Source organism: Rhineura floridana, chromosome 7, assembly GCF_030035675.1.
Source record: "Rhineura floridana isolate rRhiFlo1 chromosome 7, rRhiFlo1.hap2, whole genome shotgun sequence".
In the NCBI taxonomy this organism is placed as follows: Eukaryota; Metazoa; Chordata; class Lepidosauria; order Squamata; family Rhineuridae; genus Rhineura; species Rhineura floridana.
The window spans coordinates 32,801,379-32,826,930 of NC_084486.1; the positions used below are offsets into that span (position 1 = coordinate 32,801,379).

At 40.3% G+C, this 25,552-nt stretch overlaps 1 protein-coding gene across 6 annotated transcripts in view; it reads right to left on the reverse strand.

Annotated features, from left to right (window-relative positions):
• CTNNA3 (catenin alpha 3) overlaps positions 1-25,552 on the reverse strand; it is a 1,138,512-nt gene that overhangs the window by 138,045 nt on the left and 974,915 nt on the right. For all 6 annotated transcript variants that reach the window (XM_061635143.1, XM_061635147.1, XM_061635148.1 and 3 more), the window contains one exon: positions 7,413-7,505. In XM_061635143.1, the coding sequence (XP_061491127.1) occupies positions 7,413-7,505 (93 nt within the window). The remainder of the gene's footprint in view (positions 1-7,412; positions 7,506-25,552) is intronic.

A 25,552-nucleotide genomic window follows, 5' to 3' on the forward strand; every position in this document is an offset into this window, starting at 1 on the left:
TGTGATCACTCATTAAATATTTTAGGCCCATGAACAGTTAATACCATTTCCCACCATATCTTCAAAGTGGAGGGCAGAGTAGCGCATAGAAACATACGGGTTAAGAATACAGTAATTTGGAAATGGCACGATTTTACTGTATGTTGTTTTGCATTTTTACATTCGTTTTTTACTGTACTATAAATGTTTGAATGTGTTTTCTGGAATGCTGCTACTGGCTGTTATCCTTACCACTAGCTGCCACTATGCCACTGTCTAAACCACCAGGCTCCCATTCACCATCTAATGCAAGGCTCAAGACCCACTGCTCTCTGTCCCCTGCAGTCCATCTCACCATTGTCAGAATCTGTTCTACTATTGCCATGTTCATACCACAACTTGTGCTTTTCCCAACAACAGCCATTTTCATATGGGAGTTCGCAGGCACATGTACAATGAAAGATGAGGACTTAGTGAGAGTAGCATGGCAGAATTCAGTAATAGTAGGCAGTGAGCACCATATAATGAATTGGCAACAGGAAGAGAAGTAGCTAAGGATGGTGGAGAAATTTGATTCTGTTTGCATTTAAAGCTGAATTTATCAAATTCACACTTTTGAAATATCAGAGCTGAAACACAGCTATACTTCAAAATTCACACTCATCCAAATTTTGTTATGCAGTTATCAAAACCAAACAATGTTTACAAAAATGCATATATTGGGGGTGTATAGGAATCAACTTGAAGGCAGTACATTTACATTTTTATAAAATGCATATATTGGTGAAAATAACATACAAAATGCATAATATTAGAAATTGCTTGCAAAAATGTGTACATTAGTCAAAACTATATCAGAATGTGTTTATTAAGAGAAATTCACACTAAAATGATAAAATAATTTTCATGAGGATTTTTTTAAGAAAGAAAATTGATGCAGAACTGTGGAGAATGGAATTTCTGATTGCACAAATGAGAGACTGAGAGAACCCAAATGGACAGATCTTTCCATCCCTAGAAGCAGCAAACCTTTTTCTAGGCAAAGGATCAATCTCTGAACCTAAAACCAAATCAAAAACTAAAACCCAGTCAGTAGCCCTTCAATTATTTTAAAAACATATATTTTGCCTATTTTTCAGGGGCAGGGGGGAATCCCGGTGGCTGACAATAAAAAACCAATTGCTGTAAAACACAAAGCAATCCACAGTGCAATCAAATTATAAATCAAATGTGCCTTCCTTGCCACATTTGTAGGTGGGACATTTTGGGAGGGGGGCAGAGAGGTGCATAGAGCCAACCAATCCCCCCCACACTGGTGAAGAGGATGTGAGGGCCAGACCAGAGGAAGGGAAAGGCAGTGACCTTCCCCCTCACTCCTCCATGCACAGCAATGTAAAGGTCAAATTCACAGAAATTTAGTATGAATTAAAGGGCTGGCATTTTTTTTTTTAATAAGAAAAAATGATGTTAAGGATCCAATGAACAAGGGGTATATATTATACCCAAAAGTGTAAACCAAAGAAAATAATTTATACTGTAACTAAGAAGTTAAAAATTAGTGTAGAGCTTGTTTTCTCAAAAATTCAACTTTAATCTTGTATCAGGACAACACCAATACAGATTTCTAAACAGGTTTAGAACAGAGTAAGAGCACATTACAATGCAACCACAGTCAAGCATTTAGGGACAGTGGTGCTGAGAACAATATGGATAACGTTCTTGTTGATGTCAATGAGATTGAGGTCTTAACTTTGTAAAATATTCTCCTGTAAAATCTTTATTTCATCCTTAAGCAATAAGTGCCCAGTCCTGCTCTGCTCATCATAATAACTGCACAATAAACAAACTCTTACTTCTTACTGCAGGCAATCAAGCATGCTTGTTTATTGCTGGCTGGGTAGAGAACACAACTGAAACTGAAAAGCAGAGCAAATGAGAGTCCAAGGGTTGGAGTCTAACTCTGGCCCATAGTACAAACTTCTTATATTTAACTCTGGATCACTTAAATAATTTTAGGGTGATTGTGATCATGAAAAATCCACCCTCAGTTGGGGAAAGGCTTGAGTGAGCAGACTTTTGGGGGCTCTTCCAGATGAGTTTTTTGTTGTGTACTCACCCTGCCTTATTAACTGAATTTTTCAGAGGGCCCTATTCTTAAAATGCTCCTGATCTTAAAACAATCTGTCATTCTTTAAACGAGATTGTCATTGTCTGTCATGTCACACATTAAAAAGCCAAATTAAGAAAAAAATCCTGAGAGGGGGGCAAAGCACATATTGAGAAGGGGATGCACCCATCTGCCCCACCCTGGCTACAGGGCTGAACTATCAGCATAAAAACCAAGATCACAATAACAATTTCAAGTAGCCATGAGAATTAAAATATCAAAACTCCAGAAAGAGGAAATAATTCATCTGAAAGCCTTTTTAAACAGCCATGTCTTCACCAGCTGTCTGAAACAGTGCAGCAAAGGGGCCTGATGCAGCATGCTCAGCAAGGAATTCCATAGGGGAAGTACTACTACAGCAAAGGATTGGCCCTTCCCACTGCCAAGCATTCCTCACTGTGTCAAGGGATCAGGAGCAGAGCTTCAGATGATGACTGGAGTATGCAGGGAAACTCATACAGAAGAAGGCTCTTGTTACCCAGATCCCAAGCCATTCAGGGTGTTCAAGGTAAACCCCAGCACCTTGAATGAGCCCAGAAACAAACTGACAGCCAGTGCTGATCAAACAAAAGACGTGTCACAGACTCAAGACCTGTAACACACATCGGCATTCTAACTGTAGCCTTTTGCATTAGTTGCAGTTTCCAAATGCTCTTCAAGGGCAGCAGGGAGGACTTCACAGCAATCTCATTTGGAGATCACTTAAAAAAACACAGATGGGTAACTGGCAGCTTAGAGACCAGATCAGACACCCACACCCAAGAATTTTTGTCTGATCCCTCATGTCAACTCAAAAGATTTGGTCAACTTTTCACTGTTTGATACATCTCTCTTTTTTAATTTCATATATTTATATGTGCATGTGTAATACTGATATGTGCCTGAGTGCATGTGTTGCATAGCTAGGAAGCCTTAACAGTTACGGAAGCTCGAGCTGTATTGTGGCACATGGCTATTCCTGCAGAGCTCAGTTTGGGAGGCAAAATATACTTCTGGCCTCAAGACCACAGTGTGGAAAAGTGAATAGCCTCTGTGAGTAGAGAATTTGTTTGTGCTGGTTTTAAACTGTTATAAAGACCCTGGAAGCTCTTTATTCCTCTTGTGTTACTGGGACTTAATAGATTGTATTTTCTTGTATGAATAGAGTTTAATGTGTGATAAATAAACCCCTCTAAGTCATTATGAAATGTTTACATAGTTATTTCTGCCACTGCACAACCTATATTCATGAAGATCAGCAATGCAGGCTTTCATATGGAAACTATTTTAAGGAAAGCCCTTGTTTGTCTTAGCCTCCGAAGGTAGTAATTTTAAGGCACAATTCAGACCAAATTGGGCAGCAGTGGTAGCTTAATTACCAAGTGTTTTGTTTAGTTTTTCTTGCAGGGAATCATCATTTCACACAGTATGTTTTAAGAGCTGTGGAAAGTCAAACACAGTTAAACCCTGGGGAATTAACTGGTTTTCAATGTTTACACTGTTTCTTTAAATATATATATTGATTTTTTTTCAAAGTGCATCATAATATTGTGCATATCATGATAAGAGATTTTCCTTAGTTGGCATTAATAAAGATCCATTTTAAAAAGGAGAGAAGGGATATTCATGTATGCCCTTGTTATCTGCAATCATACTGCACAATCTGCATTCATTCTATGCAGAGTCTGCATTGGAGGTTGCTAGCATGATGTTATTATCAGACATTACTGTAGAGGTCTGGTGAAGATTCTGCTCCTCTGTAATGCTTTTTCACCTGGGCAGAAGAGGACTTTGCTCCTGGAGACTTTATAAAAGTCAGCTCTTGATCAAGGCAGTTGCCTTGGGCAGCTGCCAAAGTGTAATGCCAAAGGGCATTGCCCATTTGGCATCTGTTCAGCAGCCATCTGGCCAGTTTGGATGCTTATCTACCTTATTTCAGTCCCCTCAAAGAGGAAACTGAGTTCATCCCAATGAGAGTTAATTCTCAAGATTATACATACAGGCTCCCATGGCAGCATATAGATCTAGGTACAGATTATGCCTGGCTAACTTGCTCACTTTCCATAAAGTTGCCATTGCAATCTGAGCAGACTCAGCTGTTTTATTGTCAGAAAGGAGTTGCAACTGTAGTCTTCCATCAATGTGCAAAGCAAAAAGGGTATTTTTGGTCTGACTGGCACAGCTCACTAACTCCTACTGGTTGTTTCAGCTTACTAAAATTGGGAACTGTTATTAGCTAATGATAGGGTAGCAAACTGTTACCTTATGAATATTAACAAAGGTGTATCCTATAATCATAGGAGTTAATCTTATTAACATGATGTCCCTAGAGGTTTTTTTAAAAAAAGAATTGTGGTATCCGTACTACACTGTATACAAGTTTAGAATAGCATTTGTGTGTGTGTTTTTTTCTCCAGAATGCAGAAAGCCTTGGCTCATTGTAAATATAGGATAGAGAATTCAACTAGAGACAACTGCTTGGGAAACACTGACATTCAGCTATTATCCTTAAAGCTGGGTGTCTTCTGATTTAATTTCCTGCTCTTAAAAATTGATAGTTTTGGATTATTTGAATTGCCCCACTCTCTTACTCCAGCAAAATCTCTTCCATCCACTCTTTTTTTCATATACAGAGGAAGATTTGAGTCTGAGAACTGATAATTCATAGGTCTTGAATAGTTAATTACACTGCTTCTAGAAGGTACTTTAAGTCAGATAGCAACCCATATTCAACTATCACTCAAATTCAGTTTTATTTGCATCACTGTAGACCAATTAGAGCAACATAAATTTTCTATAGAAATCATTCTAAGTATTTCTGTTAGTCCACAACACTGTCTGTCTGTTTTCTTCCATTATATTTTATAGGAAAATGTAAGGATACATGAATGTTAAGTGATATGTCCTTTTCCATTGTTAAAATTTTTTGAACTTGTTTGTCTCCTAGACCTATATTTTGGATTAGTTGTGGACAAAAGAAACTTTCAGATTCTTTCAGCCCCAAATATCTTATTTCTGGGGGTCTGTGTGACGCCCTTCCCTGGCTCTCCCTGTCAGGTTCCTACCTGCTCGTGGCTACTGCCTTTCACTAGGCACCACCAGGGACTCCACCGTCCGGACTGTCCTTTATATGGTTTCTCTCTCCACTCTAGCACAGATCTCACTAGATCCCCCTGCTAGGCAGCACCACCAGTCACGTCCAGTAACCAATATTCCCAGAGACTTTGCCTGAGTCTCTCTCTATCTGGTTACTTTTGTGACTGCATGCGTAAGCTGTCCCCAACCCCTTTTGTATCTATATAGATTACACATATAACTCTGGGTTGCTCTGGATACTTGCAATGTTATTATTCCTCCCTTCGCCGCTGCCACCATTCGTTACTGTTTCCCTTCAGCCTTGGTAATTACCTTGCCCTCCCTTCTGGTCTGTATATTCCCCAGCCAAGGATCAGGCCTTCGGTAAACCAAAATAGTATTTATTAAATATTAGAAATAACAAGATTACTTTTATAATGTTACTTAAGCATATGGTTTCATCTATTCCTGTGGTACTTGACTTATTATTAATCCGAACTCTCACTCCCTCTTTCTCCACACTCTCCTGACATCCACCACCAAACACCTTCTTCCTCTCACATCCACCAACTCACACCCACCTCCTAACATCCACCAACTACCAACATCCACCGACTATCACCCCCCCAGATTCAACTGTCATTCTTCCATTTATACTCCCAGCCATTCAAACGCTCAGCCAATCATCCAGCATTCTACTGCTCATGTACTCCCCCCTCCTCTTTCACTCCACTTACCATATGTCTTCTATATAAACAGCACTTACCATATTTACATTAATACAGGAACATCACAGTCTGCCTATCCTACTTGCAAATAAGATATCTTCAGCTTTATTATGCTCCTGACAGCCAAGACACAGTCCGTTTTCAAATAAGTGATTAGTATCTATTTTCATGCCTTTAAGGGATTTGGAATTCCTTAACAAACAAATTACTGCTTTTTCATATATACATAATATTTAGAACAGAAGAAGAGCCCTGCCAGATCAGGCCCAAGGCCTCATTAGCCCAGCACCCTGTTCTCACAGCAGCCAGCCAGATGCCTATGGGTAGCTCAACAAGCAGGTGCAGCAGATTTCAGTGCCAGTTTGCCTGGAATGGTGGGTCTCTCTGATATAGGGAACTGGAACTGCCAAGGTCTTAACAAGCAATAGCATGCAAGGAAAATGAGAGTAGAAGCAATATGGAGGGTGCTTGTCTACCAGTTTTAGTGCTCAGGAAAATTTATTTTGGTTCACAGATAAAGCCATGAAAGAACTGGGATAAAAGTAAGACAATGAACCCATAGAAAATCAAGCTGCAGAAGGAGCATCTGGAATTGCACTTCTCTGACTCTCTTTTCTCTGGAACAGCTGTTTTACATATATAGCTGTGCGTAAGGCAGTGGGTTTAAGCTTCATTGATTCAAATATTTCTACCCCAGCTTTGATGTCAGATCAAGGTGTGTATTATATAAAACAGGGGCACCTAACCTGTGGCTGTAGGGCAGATGCAGCTCAGCAAGCCATAGGAAGTAGCCCACCAGCCTCCACAGCTTTATCACTTGAACTCAGTGCTGAGTCTGGGAGATTAAGCTCTCTGCCAGCTCTTTAGAGATGAAGAGTAAAAGGCAGGATTTTTTCCCATTCCCACCCAGGTGCTGGGTGGTGGGGTGGTGGTCCTGGAAATGCTGTCTTTTACTCTTCCCAGATCAAGACAGCAAAAACACTTGGACCCACAAATACAGATACATGGGAGATTTCATGTTGCCTAATTATCTGAGGAACATAGGGTTAGCCTAAACATTGGGGTGTTTGAAGAATCTGCATAAGAGGCAGACCGCAAATAGAAAATTAAAGTGAAAGAACTACAGTTAAACTGTTTGAAACTAGTTCAGTTTTGTATTTGAGCAACAGACCCTAATCTGGGCACTCAGTAATAATAACCAGCTTTCCTCTGGCTAGGAAAGGAAGTTCATGACTTTTGAGCAACCTTCCATTTTGAACGGGTATTTCCCAAGCAAATTTATTTTTTTTGCTCAGTATTGAGAACTTCAATCTTTTCTCATTAATAATCTATTTCATTGTAAGATCTTGTATCCTTGTTCAGAAATCTCCTGAAGACAGGAGTTAAGATTTTGGCATGATTCGCAGCCAAATAAGATATCTTAAAGGAACAACCCTGCAGGCAGTTTGATGAATACTTCTTAATAAAATTGGTTTGATACATACCCTATCAGTTTTCCCTTCGGTTTGAATACTGGTGCGGCTGTGTGTATCATGATCATCTTCAAGGTCAGAGACATCTTCAAGTTCTTCTGGGGTCTGTGAAAAGAATATGGCATCATTAATAGGGATGAACTTCATTCCAGACCAGAAATTATCTGGCCTACTAGACTATTTTTAGAACATCTAATAGGGATGAGATCCTTTGGCAGGTGTTGGTTCAGCAGCATTCCATCAACCGAACAGGCTGGCATCGATTTGAGTTTGTTCTGTATCCCTTGCCACTGCTTTTACCAATCTGTGTTAATTTTTGGCTTGGAAGAAATATTGATGTTAATATCGATAAAGGAAACATCAATATTTTGAAGGAAATATCTATATATAAAAATCAATAGTTTGAAGAAAATATTGGTATTTTAAAAGGTAATATTTATAAAGTATCATTCTTACAATTGATGTTTTAGAGGGAGATTTTTTTAAAAAAGTTCATTTTTATAAATAGCCACTGAAATTTGCTACATTAACGTCTGATACTCAGCAACTGAGAATAAGCAAATTACTAGAAAATTCTGTACCAAATCCAAATCGAGCGGAATTCTAGCACATTTAGAAATTAAATTTGGGGGTAAAAACATGGTTTGCCAACTATGAAATGGAAATGGACTGCCTTCAAGTTGATCCCAACTTATGGCTACCCTATGAATAGGGTTTTGATGGTAAGTGGTATTCAGAGGGGGTTTACCATTGCCCCCCTCTGAGACTAGTCCTCCCCAGCTGGCTAGGGCCTGCTCAGCTGGCCACAGCTGCACAAGCCAGCCCCTTCCTGTCCGTAACTGCCAGCTGGGGGGCAAATGGGTTCCTTGGGACTATGCAGCTTGCCCACAGCTGTACAGGTGACAGGGCACATAACCCCTGAGCCACTCACTGTGGGGGTGATCTTTAGCTGGCCCTTTACACCCAGGAGACATGAGTGGAGATTTGAACTCACAGACTCTGGGCTCCCACCCAGGCTCTCCTCCCCACTGTGCTTTACCAGCTGTTGCCAACTATACACTCTGTGATTTAATTTGATATGTCATTTGTCTCTCTGTGACTGTACAAGTGCCCCAAATGATTATCCAAGCCTGAATTTGCAAATATAGATTTTAATTACATTCCGTATTGCTTCATATTAGTCACTTGTTTGATAGAGTCAGTTAAATGACCAGGCTATTTTTTTGCTGGTATTAAAAGGCAACTGCATTTTCCAGAAAAGCTCCCTATACTTTCAAGTTAGAACTCAAATGTCAGAGAGTGTATGATGAGTGCCTCTGTGTGGGTGCACCTCTAATCATTTATTTATCTGCACCTGTGGAGTTCTGCATTACGAAACACCCCCCCCATTTACATAGAAACAGATTGCTTAAATTTGTTCAAATGCTTTTTAAGATGCTTATAACTTTACATAGAAGGAGTGATTGCTCATAAAGATGTACGTGCTGAATTTTGAGCTAACAAGGAATTTAGTTTGGCTACAATTGTTCTGCGCTTATCCAGTTCTCAGTTTCACTTATGAGTACTGAAAGACAAGAAAGTATAGCTTGTGCTTTTATAATGGCAGTAAAACTGATGTCTAGAATAACCAAGCCTGTCCAGAACTTGTTTGCACACACCTTACTCACATCTCGCGCCAAAGCTGCAGATTTGAACACATTCTAGTAATTTCTGTATTGTTTAGGAAAATATACCCAGATGACTCAAATGCAAAAATAAGTTAGTGCCATGGGTGTGTGTGTGTCTCTCATTTCTTATTTATTACCTTACTTTTATAAACCACCACAGGCTTTTTTTTAAGTACCACAAGCTTTTTATTCTAAGGCAGAAAATCCTGGATGGCCTCACTACCCTGAGAAATGTAAAATTCTTTGAGTGACATCTACTAAAACTTTGACCACAACAAACTGTAATGACAAATAGAACTCAGGTTGAATAATTAATTTCTAGCTTAAATAGATTTCCCCCACACACACACTTCTGTTTGTCATTTTTCACTACTACCACCTCATTTTTGTACAGTGCAAATTAGCCAACACAAGTTCTTGGCTTTCCATATGAATACAGTTGCTCCTTTGCAAAATGGATTTAGTCCCCATCATCAACAGGCTACATGGTCCAAGCCTCTTTTTATATTGAAATCTTGGTAAACCTTTAATCATATCTGTCTGTTCTCTTGTTCCCCCTGCTTTCTTCTTTTTGATATTTGATGACCCAGATTGAAGCTATTCCTGATACGTCCATACAATATATTTGATATTATCTATGCCCTGAGAAAACTTTTTGTTTGTTTCCTGCAGATGGAAAAGGATGTTGGAGCAAATAGCAGCTACTGGAGCGAAATAGAAGTTCTGAGGAGCAGATTTCATCAGCACAATGATACAGTGAGAAGGTTAATTCCTTTCCCCACCACTACCATCACCACAATCCTGGTCTGGATCAAGGTTCCCCACAGCTGCTTTTTCTAAAGAAGAAAGATGTGGCCTGTTCTAAACACGTTACTTTAACATGTCTAACATAGCATGTAGTTTGGCTCTGAGCTGTGAATTTATGAACATAGGAAGCTGCCTTACACCAAGCCAGACCACTGACCCATTTAGCTCAGTAGTATTCATACCAGTCTTCCAGATGTTTTAGACTATGGGTAGTATTCAACTAAATTATTGCACTAGCAGAATGACTTCAACTAGTCCTCCCTCCATATGTGCCCCACACTTCCCCAAATCTGTGTCAGAGGATTAGGGGGGAAACTAGAACAGATTTGGAGGGGGGTGAAGGAGGAGGAGAGGGGAAGAACATTCTGTGGCACAAGGAAAAGTCCTTGCACTGATGGAACATTTGACTTAGTGCTACGCTAAATACAACCCTATAAGTCCCATTATTCCTGCCCATTGGCCATGTTGGCTGGACCTGCTGGGAGCTGCGGTCCAAAACATCTGGAGGGCACCGGCTTGGGAAAGGCTGGTCTATGCTGACTGGCACTGGCTCTTCAAGGTTCTAGACAGGTTTTTCCCAGCCCCTATGACCTTTTTTTCCTGGAAATAATGTGCTTAACCACTGAGCATAGTCCTTTCCCTGGTTGAGTATTCTGCAGTAATTCAAGAAACTGAAAATCCTCTTGAAATTGTCTGTGAATGATGCATTGATTATGCAACATCTCTGATCCCTGTACTTTGAGAATCTCTCTTCCATCAAACTGTTCGCAATCCTCCTCTTCTGTAAATGGTTTAGATATTTTTCAAATGCTATGGCAGATCATATATGCATGTATGAAGTGGCCTTGTACTGAGTAAGACCATCGATCTATCTGAAATAGATCAAATAGTTCAAATAAATCTCTCCCAGTCCTGCTACCAGAGATCATTTTAATCAACATATGAAGAGTGCACCTGGATTAGACCAAGGCCCAGCAGATGCCTTCAGTAAATCCACAGGCAGGGAATACAACCATCCTCATCCGCTGCTGCTCCTAAGCACTTGGTATTCAGTGGCATCCTGTCTCTGACTATGCACGGCAGCATGAGGTAAAGCCTTCGCCTGCCATGGTTCAGCCCTACTCAGACCTCAAACCTGAGGACTCCTAAGATGAGGAGCAAGGGGAGCAGGACTCTCCAGCAGATTTTCATACTGCCAATTACCCCAACAACCCATTGGATCTGCACATTCCTGCCCCAGGACTGGAGTCCCTAAACTAGGTGCCTCAGTTCCTGGGCAGCTCTCAGACCACACCCCATCTCCCTCTGAGCCACAGGGACAGAGGAGACAGATAGGAATTTCAGACCTGCCACTGAAGTGCTATACTGGCTATGCATGAGGCTTCTTGGGAGGAGAGAGGGGAAGCACATGGAAACTCCTGCTCAGATCAGGGCCTGACTGAGAGCGGGGTGGTGGGTTCCAGGTCCTATATAAGCTCCTAGGCTGAGTTGCCTCATTACTGAAGCAACAGCTGTCATCCAAGTCCCACCCTTTCTGTCCTGGGGAAATTGACACGTTACCCTTTCCATGTACCATCAGCCTGATATTTCAGCCATATTTCAACACTGGCAATGAGACATCATATTTGACCATATATGAGGGCAGCAAGCTAGCTTAGGGAGTGCAGGGGAAGCTACAAGGCACACATGACTCTGGCCTGCAGTTTCCTAACTAAAAGACGATCACTGCAGGCAAACATGCAAAGTCAGTAATAGTGAAGGGTACAAGCTTAGACATCTTTTCCACTTCTTTAAAAAATCCTCATACCTGAGAGCAATGCATAACTGGTGTTGTATCTGCAATGCTGAGAGGACTTGGCTGATCTAAATCTGTAGTTTCAGTCAAAACAAACAGTGTGTGTTTTGCATGCATGAAAATATAGGATTCAGTACTGCCTTAATTCAGTTCTTCAGTGAGAAGGTGTAGCCCAAACAATCAGACAGACAAGAAAAAATGGAGGGCAGCATTGGGGGAGATGCAGTTATTCAGGTAGTTTTTCAATCCATTATGCAGGATCGCCTCCAGAGTCAGTATTTTGTGGGAGGGATTCAAGCACGCACTAGAAATGTAGGTTTGCACAATTTAAGTGGGTGAAAGCATGCTGTTGTCCTAGCACCCCCCAAAAATCCATTTTTTTTCTTTTTAAAGAAGGACTTTTTGAAATCTGAAATGTGTGGGATGTGTGAATAATTAATGGGAAAACGTATGAACACTCTCAAGCAAATCAGGATGAATGAACATAAGAACATAAGAAGAGCCTGCTGGATCAGGCCAGTGGCCCATCTAGTCCAGCATCCTGTTCTCACAGTGGCCAACCAGGTGCCTGGGGGAAGCCCGCAAGCAGGACCCGAGTGCAAGAACACTCTCCCCTCCTGAGGCTTCCGGCAACTGGTTTTCAGAAGCATGCTGCCTCTGACTAGGGTGGCACAGCACAGCCATCATGGCTAGTAGCCATTGATAGCCCTGTCCTCCATGAATTTGTCTAATCTTCTTTTAAAGCCGTCCAAGCTGGTGGCCATTACTGCATCTTGTGGGAGCAAATTCCAGAGTTTAACTATGCGCTGAGTAAAGAAGTACTTCCTTTTGTCTGTCCTGAATCTTCCAACATTCAGCTTCTTTGAATGTCCACGAGTTCTAGTATTATGAGAGAGGGAGAAGAACTTTTCTCTATCCACTTTCTCAATGCCATGCATAATTTTATACACTTCTATCATGTCTCCTCTGACCCGCCTTTTCTCTAAACTAAAAAGCCCCAAATGCTGCAACCTTTCCTCGTAAGGGAGTCGCTCCATCCCCTTGATCATTCTGGTTGCCCTCTTCTGAACCTTTTCCAACTCTAGAATATCCTTTTTGAGATGAGGCGACCAGAACTGTACACAGTATTCCAAATGCGGCCGCACCATAGATTTATACAATGGCATGATGATATCGGCTGTTTTATTTTCAATACCTTTCCTAATTATCGCTAGCATGGAATTTGCCTTTTTCACAGCTGCCGCACACTGGGTCGACATTTTCATCGTGCTGTCCACTACAACCCCGAGGTCTCTCTCCTGGTCGGTCACCGCCAGTTCAGACCCCATGAGCGTATATGTGAAATTCAGATTTTTTGCTGCAATATGCATAATTTTACACTTGTTTATATTGAATTGCATTTGCCATTTTTCTGCCCATTCACTCAGTTTGGAGAGGTCTTTTTGGAGCTCTTCGCAATCCCTTTTTGTTTTAACAACCCTGAACAATTTAGTGTCATCAGCAAACTTGGCCACTTCACTGCTCACTCCTAATTCTAGGTCATTAATGAACAAGTTGAAAAGTACAGGTCCCAATACCGATGCTCATTGCCGTATAACCTCGCTGCATACAGATCAGAATGAATGCTTAATAAAGACCAGACATAGTCTAGCCTCGATCTAAGCTTTGCATAAGCAAATCAGGATGAATGTTCAATAAACAGGTCATCTAGAGGAGCAAGTATAAAAATAGAGCTCAATGCATATGAACGTTTCAGCTCATAACAGCTACAGTTTCTAGTCAGCCTATGCAAAGTTTTACCTCTGTTGCTGTGGCCTGAGTCAGTGGGGTGAGTGGTTGATGTCGCATGCTGAAGTCAGCACAGAGTGGCTTCTGATTAGATATATGTTGCTATAACTAATGACTTGAGTGAGGAAGAATTTATTTATTTATTTTGCAAAAGGACCAATCATACAGGTATTCACCTTTTCCCAAGCCTACTCCATGCCATTGTCTACCATGTTCTGCTGCCTTCTCCTTCCAAATTAGTCACATAGGTGATCTCACTTAACCAGATCTTCTACAGTCAATGCAATAGTGCCACAATGCTACATAGCCAATCAGATTTATGAGATGACATCACTTGTATGAATATGAATATTTCCACAGAGCACTGAAAATTGCAAGCAGGCATTTTTGACATTTGGTAAAAATATTTACTGTGAGATATTCTTTTGAACAGATGTTGCCAAAAGTGAAATTATAGGTGAATCCAGAGCTCCTGTTCAGTTAAAACATCTGTGAAACGTTGAGGGTTCATCAAGACTCCAAGTACAATTTAGTTATTTACTCTGAGCTACTTTTTGACAATGCATAATAAATTTTGCAAGACTCCATTAATATGCATTTCCCTAGGGTCCATTCTTCATGTCTGTGCTAGTTTTTCCTTTATTCACCAGTGACTCTATGGTTAGAAGACCAATGTGTCCTACAAGAATTATGTTGTCTTTTAAGCACATTTCACATATTGCTGGAGGATTTTTTAATGTCTTCTCACCAATGATACAAAATAGACTGTAGTTGTTCTAGAAACCTCAGTCCAATGACCTAAGCAGCACTAAATGATCAAGGCCAACAGAGCAATGGACCATCCTCTAAAATCAACTAAGAATGCTGCATTTACTATATGTACTGTCAGTGCTACTAGGATGTCCACAGGAATTTCTTTTCAACTGTAGAATACTATTCCCTTTGAGATTTGCCAAAGCTACAATCTTCCAGAAGCAGAAGTTTCAATTTATTTTTATCGCCAGGGATAGAGTTAAATATGACTGGTTTAATTTTTGTAGTTTGGGCTTTAACTGACTGATTCATTAATCAATCGATCAGTCAGTCAGTAGTGCCATAACCTTAGTATAGGTACCTTTTTGAGTTATTGAAACAAGAGTGAGGTAACTTGCAGTACAAGCCAATACATGTCTACTCAGATATAAGCTCCATTAGGTTCAATGGGATTTACACCTAGGTAAGTATGCACTGGACTGCAACAAAAGCTACCATTCATTGTTAGGAGCTTCTTTTTCATTCCTTATTGCAATAATACACCAAGCTAGTCTCAAAAATAAAATAAGTAGGTGCCCTTCAGTCCAGACCCACAAATTAAATCTACAGATTTAACAAGTTAAACCTTGCAGCTAGGGATGGATGAATCTGTCAATTTCGGTTTGACTCCACTTCTTATTTTTCCAATCTTAAGTTTAATTCTCTATATTTCCGCATTGTTCAAATATGCAGTTGAGCTATTTAGATCAAGCCAAACGAATTTCAATACATTTTATACTCTGCCATACCATAGTATAATTGATGTTAAAACATTTCAGATATGTTTTTCCAGAGTTCCTCAACATTTTATTGATATTATTTTTCACTGCTCTCTGCCTTTGAAGCAGTTTTCTTGGCGCTACAGGAATAATGTTACAGCCCTTAGGGGAAGTGACAAAAAGACCGTTATTTTGAAAAGCTCTAAAAAAAGGATTTGTCAAATAACTTATCTGGATTTTAGATAATATTTTACATAGGGCTCTAGAGCCTGAAGGGAACATTTCACAGTTTGTAAGGATGAGATTGCCAAACTGTATCAAATCTTTGGTACATTAAAAACAGGGATGGGAATTAGATTCTAATTAAAGAAGGATAAAACCCAGTGAAGGATTCTTTGCAAGCATCCATATGCCCCGATTTTGGTGCCAGAAATTAGTATAATTCCTGGACAGCGAACCAGATGCAGCTGTCAACTCGCTAGGCTGTACCCATGCAGAGGACTCTAGATCAAGGGTGGGCAGAAGAGAGACCAGGATTTACTGCCAGATCTCTGAGTGATTTGGAGCAGATCAGCAAGGTTCTGACTTGCAATTGTTTAACAATAGCCACCATAAAAAACGTTTGTTTTTTTTTAAAAACTAAATTAAGCTGCTGAGATGAAGACAACTGGGAGTGGGGGAAACCAAGAGTGGACTTTTGTGTGATGGGACTGTGAACTCAGTTCGGGAACTGGAAACAAATCCCTAATCTGAACTGAACATGTGCTTAGAGACAGCCTGATCTGTAACACCCCCCTCCTCCACACACTAATTTTGCCCCTGGGTCTGTTTGGTGGATCTTATCATTCGGGTAAAACAAGAAAAAAAAAGGCATAGATCCTCCAAGCCTTAGGTCTGACACACACACATCCCTGCTCTAGATGACACTGTTGAGCCTTTACCTAGTTCCTACCTATTGGGTTTGGGAACATTCATACAGGCAGAGTCCAGGTGGTGGCTATGTCTCCCTACTACCTTTTAAATATGTGAAAACTTCCTCTTTAAATGCCTGGGTTGAGAGGTGACACTTCAGCCCTTAAATAAGCAATACTAAGTTCCCAATATTGAAATATTTGTTGGATTTCTTACTCGCCCCTCACCATAAGGTCTCAGGGCAGGTTACAACAATATAAAAATGCAATATTAAAATCAGTTAAAACAGTTAAAGAGTGTGTATGTGTGTGAGAGAGAGGGGGAGCAGGGTAAAGAGAGGTGAGTCCTCATATACAATGAAAGCTAGGAGGGTGCCAGACATAGCTCTGTGGGGAGGGAATTCTATAGCTTATGCTTCATCAATAAGAAGCACTGTGCAGATATTTCCTCTCAGCTTATCAAAGCCACTTTCACAAAATAAAAACCTAATTGGCTAATTTCAATGAGGCCTCAAATATTTTTGGATAAAATGGTACATATTTTCTATGATGGCTTCAGAGTTATAAGGTTTGTTCTTCTGTTATGCCTTGTCATTTTCTCATTTATTCTAGCAGACTTCATTTATTCCACCAAATATGTTTCCAAATCCTGATGTTGTCTGTTTGAGAATTTATTGTAACTCTGTTCCTGCTAGTCTAATTCCTTGGAATGAGGCCCCACTGACACAATATCTGGAGCTGTGTGATTGCTGCTGCCTGTGGTCACTGCAACACTGCTCCTGTGGCAGGCATCACAAGTGTGGTGGGTAGCCACATGATCTGCCCTAGCCATGCGGGTGCAAGAGGTAGGAATTACTCAGATTGGTGCAGAAAAAACACAGTGTTGGTGACAGCCATGCATGCCATTGCAGGTTACCCAGGGTGTGAGCGTGTGTCTGGTCTGCATTCTCATCTCTGTTCCTCTCGCTTGATTTTTTATTCACATTGCAGTCCTTGCATACTAATCATATTCTAATAATATTTATAGTTAAGCCCAGTGCTGGTATATATTACACCTTGTTCACATTATGCTCCAAGCTGCTGCAGTCAGTTCAGTCATAACTCATATAATTCACATCTACCTATGAACTGCCTTTGGCTGAGACAAAAGACAACCCACCTGATTTCTTAACCCCTGTATTTGATTTACTAGTTATATTGGAATAGCACAGCTATGAGAATTGCTGAACAACACAAAGGTGCTTCAAGGTGGAGTATGCCAGCTGCTATTCCAGTTACATTTTAGAAAACATTGTTGCACAGTGATATTGTAGGGCTGCTGTGCCAGTATAAAAAGCCAACATGGGGAAGGTCCATAGCCCAGTGCCAGAGCACATATTTTGCATGCAAAAGGTTTCAGATGTAATCCTTAGCATAAATAGATACTGTAGGTCTGGAAGACTCCTGTTTAAAGCCCTGGACAGCTGCTGAAGTCACTGTAGATTATATTGAGCTAGACCATTCATCTGATGTAGCATAAGGCAGCTTCCTAGCCTGCCAGGGCAAATAATTAGGGCTGTGATCGAAATATAAGACTGCAGACAAATGTTTCATGCTGTCATTAAGATATCTTTGTTCTTTTAGTTGGTACCTTTACAACCAGATTCTATGCATGTTTAATCAGAAGCAGGGGTGTAGTCATCTACGGCCTCAGGGGGTCTTAGACTCCTTGTTTTTTTGGGGAGCCAGATCCCAGCAGGGTCCCTATGTCTCCAGCATTCTATGAGCCAATCAGCATGAAAAGGGGATGTGTTAGCCACTGAGAAGAGTATTCTAACTTGCTTCTTTGTCATTTCTTGCTGATTGGAGCCAGTCACAGTGATAGGAATTCCTATTAGTTTCTACTTCAAAAAGCCAAGTTGTGGAGAGTGAGAATTCTGTAACTGCAGAAGAAGAGGAAAGTGAATCCTGATGATAGCATCCCATCTACATCATCAAGTTTTTTGGCGGCAGCAGGAGATTAACGTATAGACACTGAATTCAGTAATTCAAGCAATATCTCTAACAGTGGGAAATGATTGTCAAATGTCAACAGTGGTAGAGAAGCAGGAGACAGTATTCAAGCCTGGCCAGATTATTCTATAATCTTAGAAGGAGGCAGGGCTGTGACTATTATGGAGAGACCCTGCACCTCTGAATTTGCCACTACCCTACTGAGCAGTTCATCTGAATCCAGTGAGGTTGAATTGCCAAGTAAGGGTGATTAAGATGGCAGTTCTAGTTTCTCACATGATCTTGCTAGCATTCATGACTGTACAAAACAGGAAATGCAAGCAATAATCTGCCCTCTGTATTACCCTCTACAGATTGCAGTTTGCTCCTGCATAAGAGCAGCAGTGATAGTCAGTTCATGAAACTGAGCAATCTACCAGTGGCCATTGTGTATTTGGATCTTGGACTCATGCTCCTCTGTGAGTATCAAAATGGAAGCACACATCTAGAGCCCTCCCTTTTTTTCTTATTTTTCATCTGTGCTTTTGCAAGTTTTTCTTTAATGTAATCATGGACAATGGATAATCTTCATTAATTCCTAATGCTATTCTTCTGAAAGCCAAAAACATTTCCAAAGAAACAATTGGTCATAAAGCATTTACAGCACATTTATCCCACAGAGATATTACACCATCACAACTATCATAAATAGTCTTGGCTATGAAGGCTAGGAAATTTAGCAGCAAAGCTGATTCTCAAGCTGGTCATTGTCCTAAAGTTACCCTGTTGTGTAAGCAAATACAAATGCACAAAGGAAGAGAGAGAATTGATCCTATTGCTGAAAGTCTCATGGGTTTGTGAGCTTTTATATCTAAGGATTTTTGTTTGTTTCACAACACCCTTAACACCCATATGTCGTTCCAAATAAATGGTGATTACATGGTTCTCATGTATTTTGTTGACCCAAGAGATAGCAATAGCTTTTTCAAAGCTCTTTAAGCCAGATTTTGAGCTCAGTTTCATTGCTACAAGAAGCCTGAGTGCAATTCGGTGACCCAAAACATGTTCAGCAAACATGCCAAGTTCCAATTTGGGCAAATCACTGGACACATTTCAGTGATGCTCATGGATCAGGCGTGTCATTGAAAACAAGCCTTTGAAAAAGAACTCTGATCGATGGACTGCAAGACATGCTGCCTGTGCCATTGATGAAGCCTTGCCTTGAACTGACTGGAAAAAGGTCCAACATTCACTTCCACCTTAAGATCAGTGGACTGGCCATATGCCACTGCTGAATGGGTCAAGTAAAGTTGAAGTGAGCCATTCTGATTGGTAACTGCATACTGTGGTTGGGATTTTGGAGGTAAATGCATTGTATTGTATGACAGCCTTGTGGGCACATGGATGGTAGGATGGTAGTGTTGCCTTGTAGGGCAATGCACGATGCCTATAGTCAATAAAATAAATTGCAATGTATCTAGACTTCTTACTTTTGTGGTATGGATTTTTGTTCCTGATTACATGGCCTGCATAACCTTGGTGACCTTTCACTGACCTGTGCCAAAGTTTACATTATGGCATCCCACAAGTTGTCTTTAAGGCCCCCAAATAATCACTTTACTTCTGCTTCATCCTGAGCATCTCCAGCCACATCCAATAAGTTCAGTGAGGTCCAGATAAACATTGTGATGTGAATACACAACCAGAAGTGCATTTGAGTCTGCGCAGAGGACTGCTTCAACACAGAGCTCCCTTGCTGGATCAGGGTGACTGAAGTATAGCCACATTACAAACATAAATAAAGTTAAAAAAATCTCCATATTCCTGAGCAATCTCATATTGGTACCAGAACAGCCCTTGAGCTCTGTCATCTCAGGATGAAGTAATTTTGACAACATAGCAGAAAACTCTAAGGTATTGTACTGGCACTTCACTGTTATATGAAAAAAATTAATTAGTACAAGAACTGTTTGTCTTAATTCTTCCATCTCTTTTTTCTGTTGCCTGCTCAACAAATATATGCATGTGCTTCATCTAATGGGAAAGACAATTTCAAATAGGACATGTCGCTAAAATGTTCTTTGAATGTTTATGAACTTGCCAGTGGACTCTCCCACCCCTTATCAAAACTAGATTGTCCTAATCCGGTTTCACAAATTGGTTTGTGGTCCCCACCCCAACCCCTCACCAGGAATTCAATTTTCAAAGCAAGTCCTTTATTTGAAGTCCATTTGATGAGTTTATATAATGTGGCTCAAGGTTATAGGACTGACTGTGGAAGAATTTTCTGACTGACTAATAATGGGTCTTTTGCACTGGGTCTCCAGATCCATATACAAACCGGTTATAATCAGTGACAAAGTAATGTAACCATATGGCTTCTATTGTGTTAAGAAGTACGTAATCTGAACTCCAGTCCAAGGATGTCATTTACATAGAAACAACAGGAACAGAACAGAAAGATGGGGCATTCTTCTAAGCTTTCTCTCTAGTATTTTCCATTGCTCCCCCTCCTGAAAAGTTTAATGGCTTGCCTCTTTGGCAATGAGAATTACTCCACACATAATTTCAAAGAAAGCTCTGGTTATGCAGTCTGTTCCCTGACTCATACAAAAACAAAAATCTTTGAATCACAGCCTTTGCCTCTGAATGTGAAATTCAGCATCTTGCATATAATGCCATGACCCAAAATATAACTAAAAGAACTCTAGCCATGTTGATTAAGGCCAATTTCTGAAATTATGCTGGAAGTTTCTGCACAGAAAACAGAGAGGAGGAAGAGGAATGGTCTGGTTACTCCATTGTTCAAATGCAGAAACCATGACTAGAACTGTTTATATGACCCCTCCCCTATCATTTTCTGGTTTTGGATTGTTAATGAAGAATCACATGTCTAAAATATTTAAGTGTGAAGGTAAACCAGACACCACACAGCACAGCAAAATCTTATTTACCATCTAACTCAGCGTGTTTCAAGCTCCCTGGATTCTTCTGGTAAATGCTACATGCTGCTGATTCTCTCTTTTTAAAATTCTTAGTACTGGAAATAAACAGCCTTTTGCATGAATCTACAAATGAAAGCATTGCGAATAGTCATACTTATATGCAGAATAAATTCTCAAAAAGTGCATTAGTAGCACTCTCTATTTTTCAATGCTCATACTAAAAAAAGTGTTCAAAAGCACTTTTTTTATTTTCAGCTTATATTCATCATGTACCCAAGTAACATGGAAGACTGAACCATGCATCTCTTACTAAATTTTCAAGCCACATTTTGCAGAATCAAAGTTAAAGGATTTTGGCTATTTCAGCTTGATTTTGAGAAATCTAATTAAAAAATGCTGCTCTGAAAAGGTTTATATCAAAAACGTGGCAACACACACAATAGGAACATGAAATGTGAGAAGCATGAACCAGGGAATGTTAGAAATTGTAAAGAAAGAAATGGAATGATTCAACATTACAATACTTGGGGTGAGTGAATTAAAATGGACAGGAATGGGACATTTTCAATCAGGCAACTACAAAATATTTTATGCAGGAAATGAGAAATTAAGAAGAAACGGGGTTGCTTTAATAGTGAGAAGTAATGTAGCAAAAACAATTAAGAGCTATAAAGCAAGGTCTGAGCGAGTTATATCAATGAGATTTAATGGGAAAACTATTAACATAACCATCATCCAAGTCTACACTCCAACGCCAAATGCAGAAGAAGAGGAATTGGAGAGATTTTACGCAGAAGTACAGGAAGAAATTGATCAAACACTAAAACAAGATGTGCTAATAATCATTGGGGACTGGAATGCAAAAGTAGGGAACAGAGAAGAACTAGGAATTGTGGGAAAACGGGGCTTAGGAGATAGAAATGAAGATGACTTATTGAATTCTGTGAAGCCAATAATTTGTTTCTTGCAAACATATTTTTTGAACAACTGAAAAGACGACTGTATACGTGGACATCACCAAATGATCAATATGGGAATCAAGTTGATTATATATTTGGTAGCAGGAGAAGATCCATATTTTCTGTGAAAACAAGACCAGGAGCAGACTGTGGTACAGATCATGAACTGGTCGTATCGAAAATCAGAGTAAAGCTAAAGAAGAACAACAAAGCAATCATAATGCCAAAATACAATTTAAATAACATCCCAGAACAATATAAAGATCAATATAAAGATTTGAGGCTTTAAACTTAGTTGACAGAGAACCAGAAGAGGAGGGAGAGGAAGAACTCATAGATCCAAGATGGCGGGAGATGGTAGCATCCTGTAAAGCTCTCTGATACTACTGAGCTTTTTTTAATGCCTTGATAAGGGAGATTCGGCATAACAACTGACGTGGAAGTTTATTGTTATCTCTGGTCTGCGGTGCATGAACAATAGTGAGAGCTTGTGGCATGTGAATGATAGAGTGAGCTTGAAGAGGAAAAGGGGGGAGAGCAAAGCGGGCCTCCCTTTTTCCCTCAAAGTGAAAGAAAACTGATTTACAGATGTACAGTCGGACTTGAGCTGCTCCTCCCTGAGAAGTAAAGTAAGTAGCACAGATAAAACCATACATGGGATTGCATAAAAAACAAGAGATAAAGTGGTGGTTATTGAAGAGGAAAAGGGAGTTTCCCTAACAGGGATTTATTTCCATCTCAGGTTTACATTCTGCTGCCCTATGTACCCTGAGGAATGATCTGCTTACCTAAGGCAGTGAGTAACTGGATTTTAGATTGGAAACTGCGATACAAAGTTTGGGCAGCTCACCTGAGAAAGAGAGCTGCGGAATAAATAACAAATAATCCAATTAATTTGAGGAAGTATGGTGGTTACCAGAGAGGAAAAAAGGAGATTGAACTCATCCATAGTTAAACAAAGCAAGCTCCCTGATTATTTTGCTTTGGTGAATGACTCAAAGATAGAGAAGAAAACTACTACCCCAAGGCTAAAAGACTCACTGTTCGCTAAAAATAACTCAGAACAGGTAACTCCTCGCTCACTGGATCCTTGTTTATCCTTGATTGAGGAGTATGTCCAGGAGCTGGGCTCGGCAGAGCTTTATTCTATCTATGAGGCTCCTGAGTTGTTAAATCAATCTAACCTGGAGCTTCTTAGTTTGCAGTGCATGCTACAGGGGAGACTGGTGAAGAACCTTTTCGAGGAGCTATCTGCCCTATGAATGATGCTGCAGGAGGTAGTTCCAGCTATAAAACAATTATGAAGTCTTCATAGAGCAACAGGCTAAAGCAAGCTCAGAATGTTCACCTACTCCATTACAATCTACAAAGGAAACGCCGGCCAGGAATAGTCAAAATAACTTTCTAGTGGACACTTTTGCTGCATTTACTTTAAAGATTGGCCTAGAAAATGCAAGTGGGCCTCATACTGATCCTGTTAACACTCCTTCGGTGGCAACAGCTTCTAACTGGGACAAAAGCAGCACACCAAAATCTTACAAGAAAAGCAGTAAGACCAAGAGGTGTATATTCAAAAGGGCTAGCAAACAAAGCGAATCTCCACCCCTAAGTTGGTAAATAAAAGATTTCACTTCCAAAGACTCTTTGAACTGGTGGATAGAGATGTGAAGATTACAAAAGATAAGAAGGAGAAGAAGACCATGCACCTAAACAGGACAAATAAGATAAAGCCTGAACAAAGAGAAAACTCCATCCAAGAAGGGGCAAATATAGTATCTGGTCTTCCTATTCTTCCTCCTGTGCATAAATATCTCAACCCACGGGAAGCCATGCTAGACTTTATTCATCAAGAATGTCTCTCTGGTTTACCTGCCTCTCCACTCACTACTACAGTGAAGCGGCAGCCCGAAACAGTCCAACTCATTCCCTAGTTTTGATGGAACAGCAGGTGGTTCGATGCAATTACCCTGAACTGCCAGGGTTCCTAACACAGTTTGAGAGGAAGTTCCATCTTTTGCAGATTCTGAGGGAGGTGGAAATAGGCCACATTGCTACTGGGGATATCAAAAGAGTAGACTAATTATTTTATAATTATCGTAATGCCAGAGCCGTGATAACTTTTGCCAATCAGCAGGTTGCAGGTACCATTCTTGGAGCCAAAGCCAAACTAAGCAAACTGGACATCGATGTGAATTGCCATTTTAGGCAACTGCATTTAATTTCCATGCCTTTTAGTCCACAGTGCCCATTACAGGAAAGGAGATTACCTTACTGTAAAGGGCCAGCTAAAGACAAATGCCCAAAGGGTAAGCTGATTAACCTTGATGATAATGAAGAGATCTCTAAGCAACAGGTGGTGGCAATTAGCAGGATAGACCCCAAAATGTTGGGCAGAACTTCTCTTGATATTAATCAGCTGGTTTCATTGGATTGTGAAGCTAAAAATCATGAAGAGGTGGAGCAAAATTGGAATGGAGGACCCCTATCAGATAAAGCTTTCCTTGGTGGAGATCTCCCCCAAGGTTGCCTTTCAACCCTTGAGGATGTAGCTTCCTCCACCTTACTTAAGGACTTATCAGCAACACAGAAACTAATATTTATAGACAAAATGAATACCATTCAATTAGGCCTCTGGGCTATAAATGCGTTCCTACCAAAATGAACCTACCAAAGGATCAATTTCTTACTGCGGAGGAAGTAGGGACCCTAATGGCATCGTACAATGCCCTTTTAGAGGAGGACCAATTAGCAATCATTTTTAGCCTTAGGGGCCTTCAGCTAAATCTATTAAACAATTTTTTAAGTAAGACCCAACCTATTAAGAAACAGGACACAATTGAGATGATCCTCATATCACAAAATATGGAAGTTGTTTCTGTCCCACAAAGGCAAGAGTTATTTACCCAAGCAGATGAGAAGCTATGCCAGGACCTCGAGGATCCAACCATAGCTGGTAGCCCAAAGCCCCAAAGGGGGAAGGGCTTTATAACAACGGAGGTATCACCTAAAGCAAGCCCACTCTATCCAGATATTAATATTATTAGAAGACACCTTGATGGTCAGCCGCTGCGATCTGAAACTATCTCGTTAGGCGGAGCAGCTCTGAGGAAGAGGGAGGGTAAAAATCAGGCTGAAAATATACAGAAGAGGGGAAGTATCGCAAATTAGTACCAAACCAGTATTTGAGGGTGACTTACTGTTGCTACAAGACAGCGATCTAGGTAACAAGACATCTGCCCCGCCTCCCAAAGTATCCATTGCTCAACCCAAAGATGTAATAACCCCTCCCCCAAATGACAGAGGGAGTACTGTGACAGCGTAAGAATTAAACCCCCATTCCCCCAAGTGGCAGGGATAGTAAATCAGGGATTCAGTTCCAGCTGTTCCAGCTGTTTGGACTACAAGAGACTTGGGTACTTAAAATTGAGATACAGGAGTTTAGCCTGTTTTCAATTCCACCGAGAAAGGATCAAAAGAAAGGAAGAAGCAGAGGAGGACTTGTTTTGGGGGTGGCTACTAGTTTAAATGTGGAAACCCAGGTAATTGATTCTATTTCCCCTTCTGTCCAAACCATATATCTGAAAAGCCAAAATGGGTTGGCACTAATCTGTATAAATGTGTACATTCTGCCTACAGGATCTAGAGATTTTAACCCAGATATATGGAAGATTTTGGAATCCTATCTGGAACTAATTAATCAACAGTTCCCTACATCTTTAATGATAATGATGGGAGATTTCAATGCCAGAATAGGTAATATGAGTATTTAATTGCCAATGAAAGGTTTGGTTTGAATTC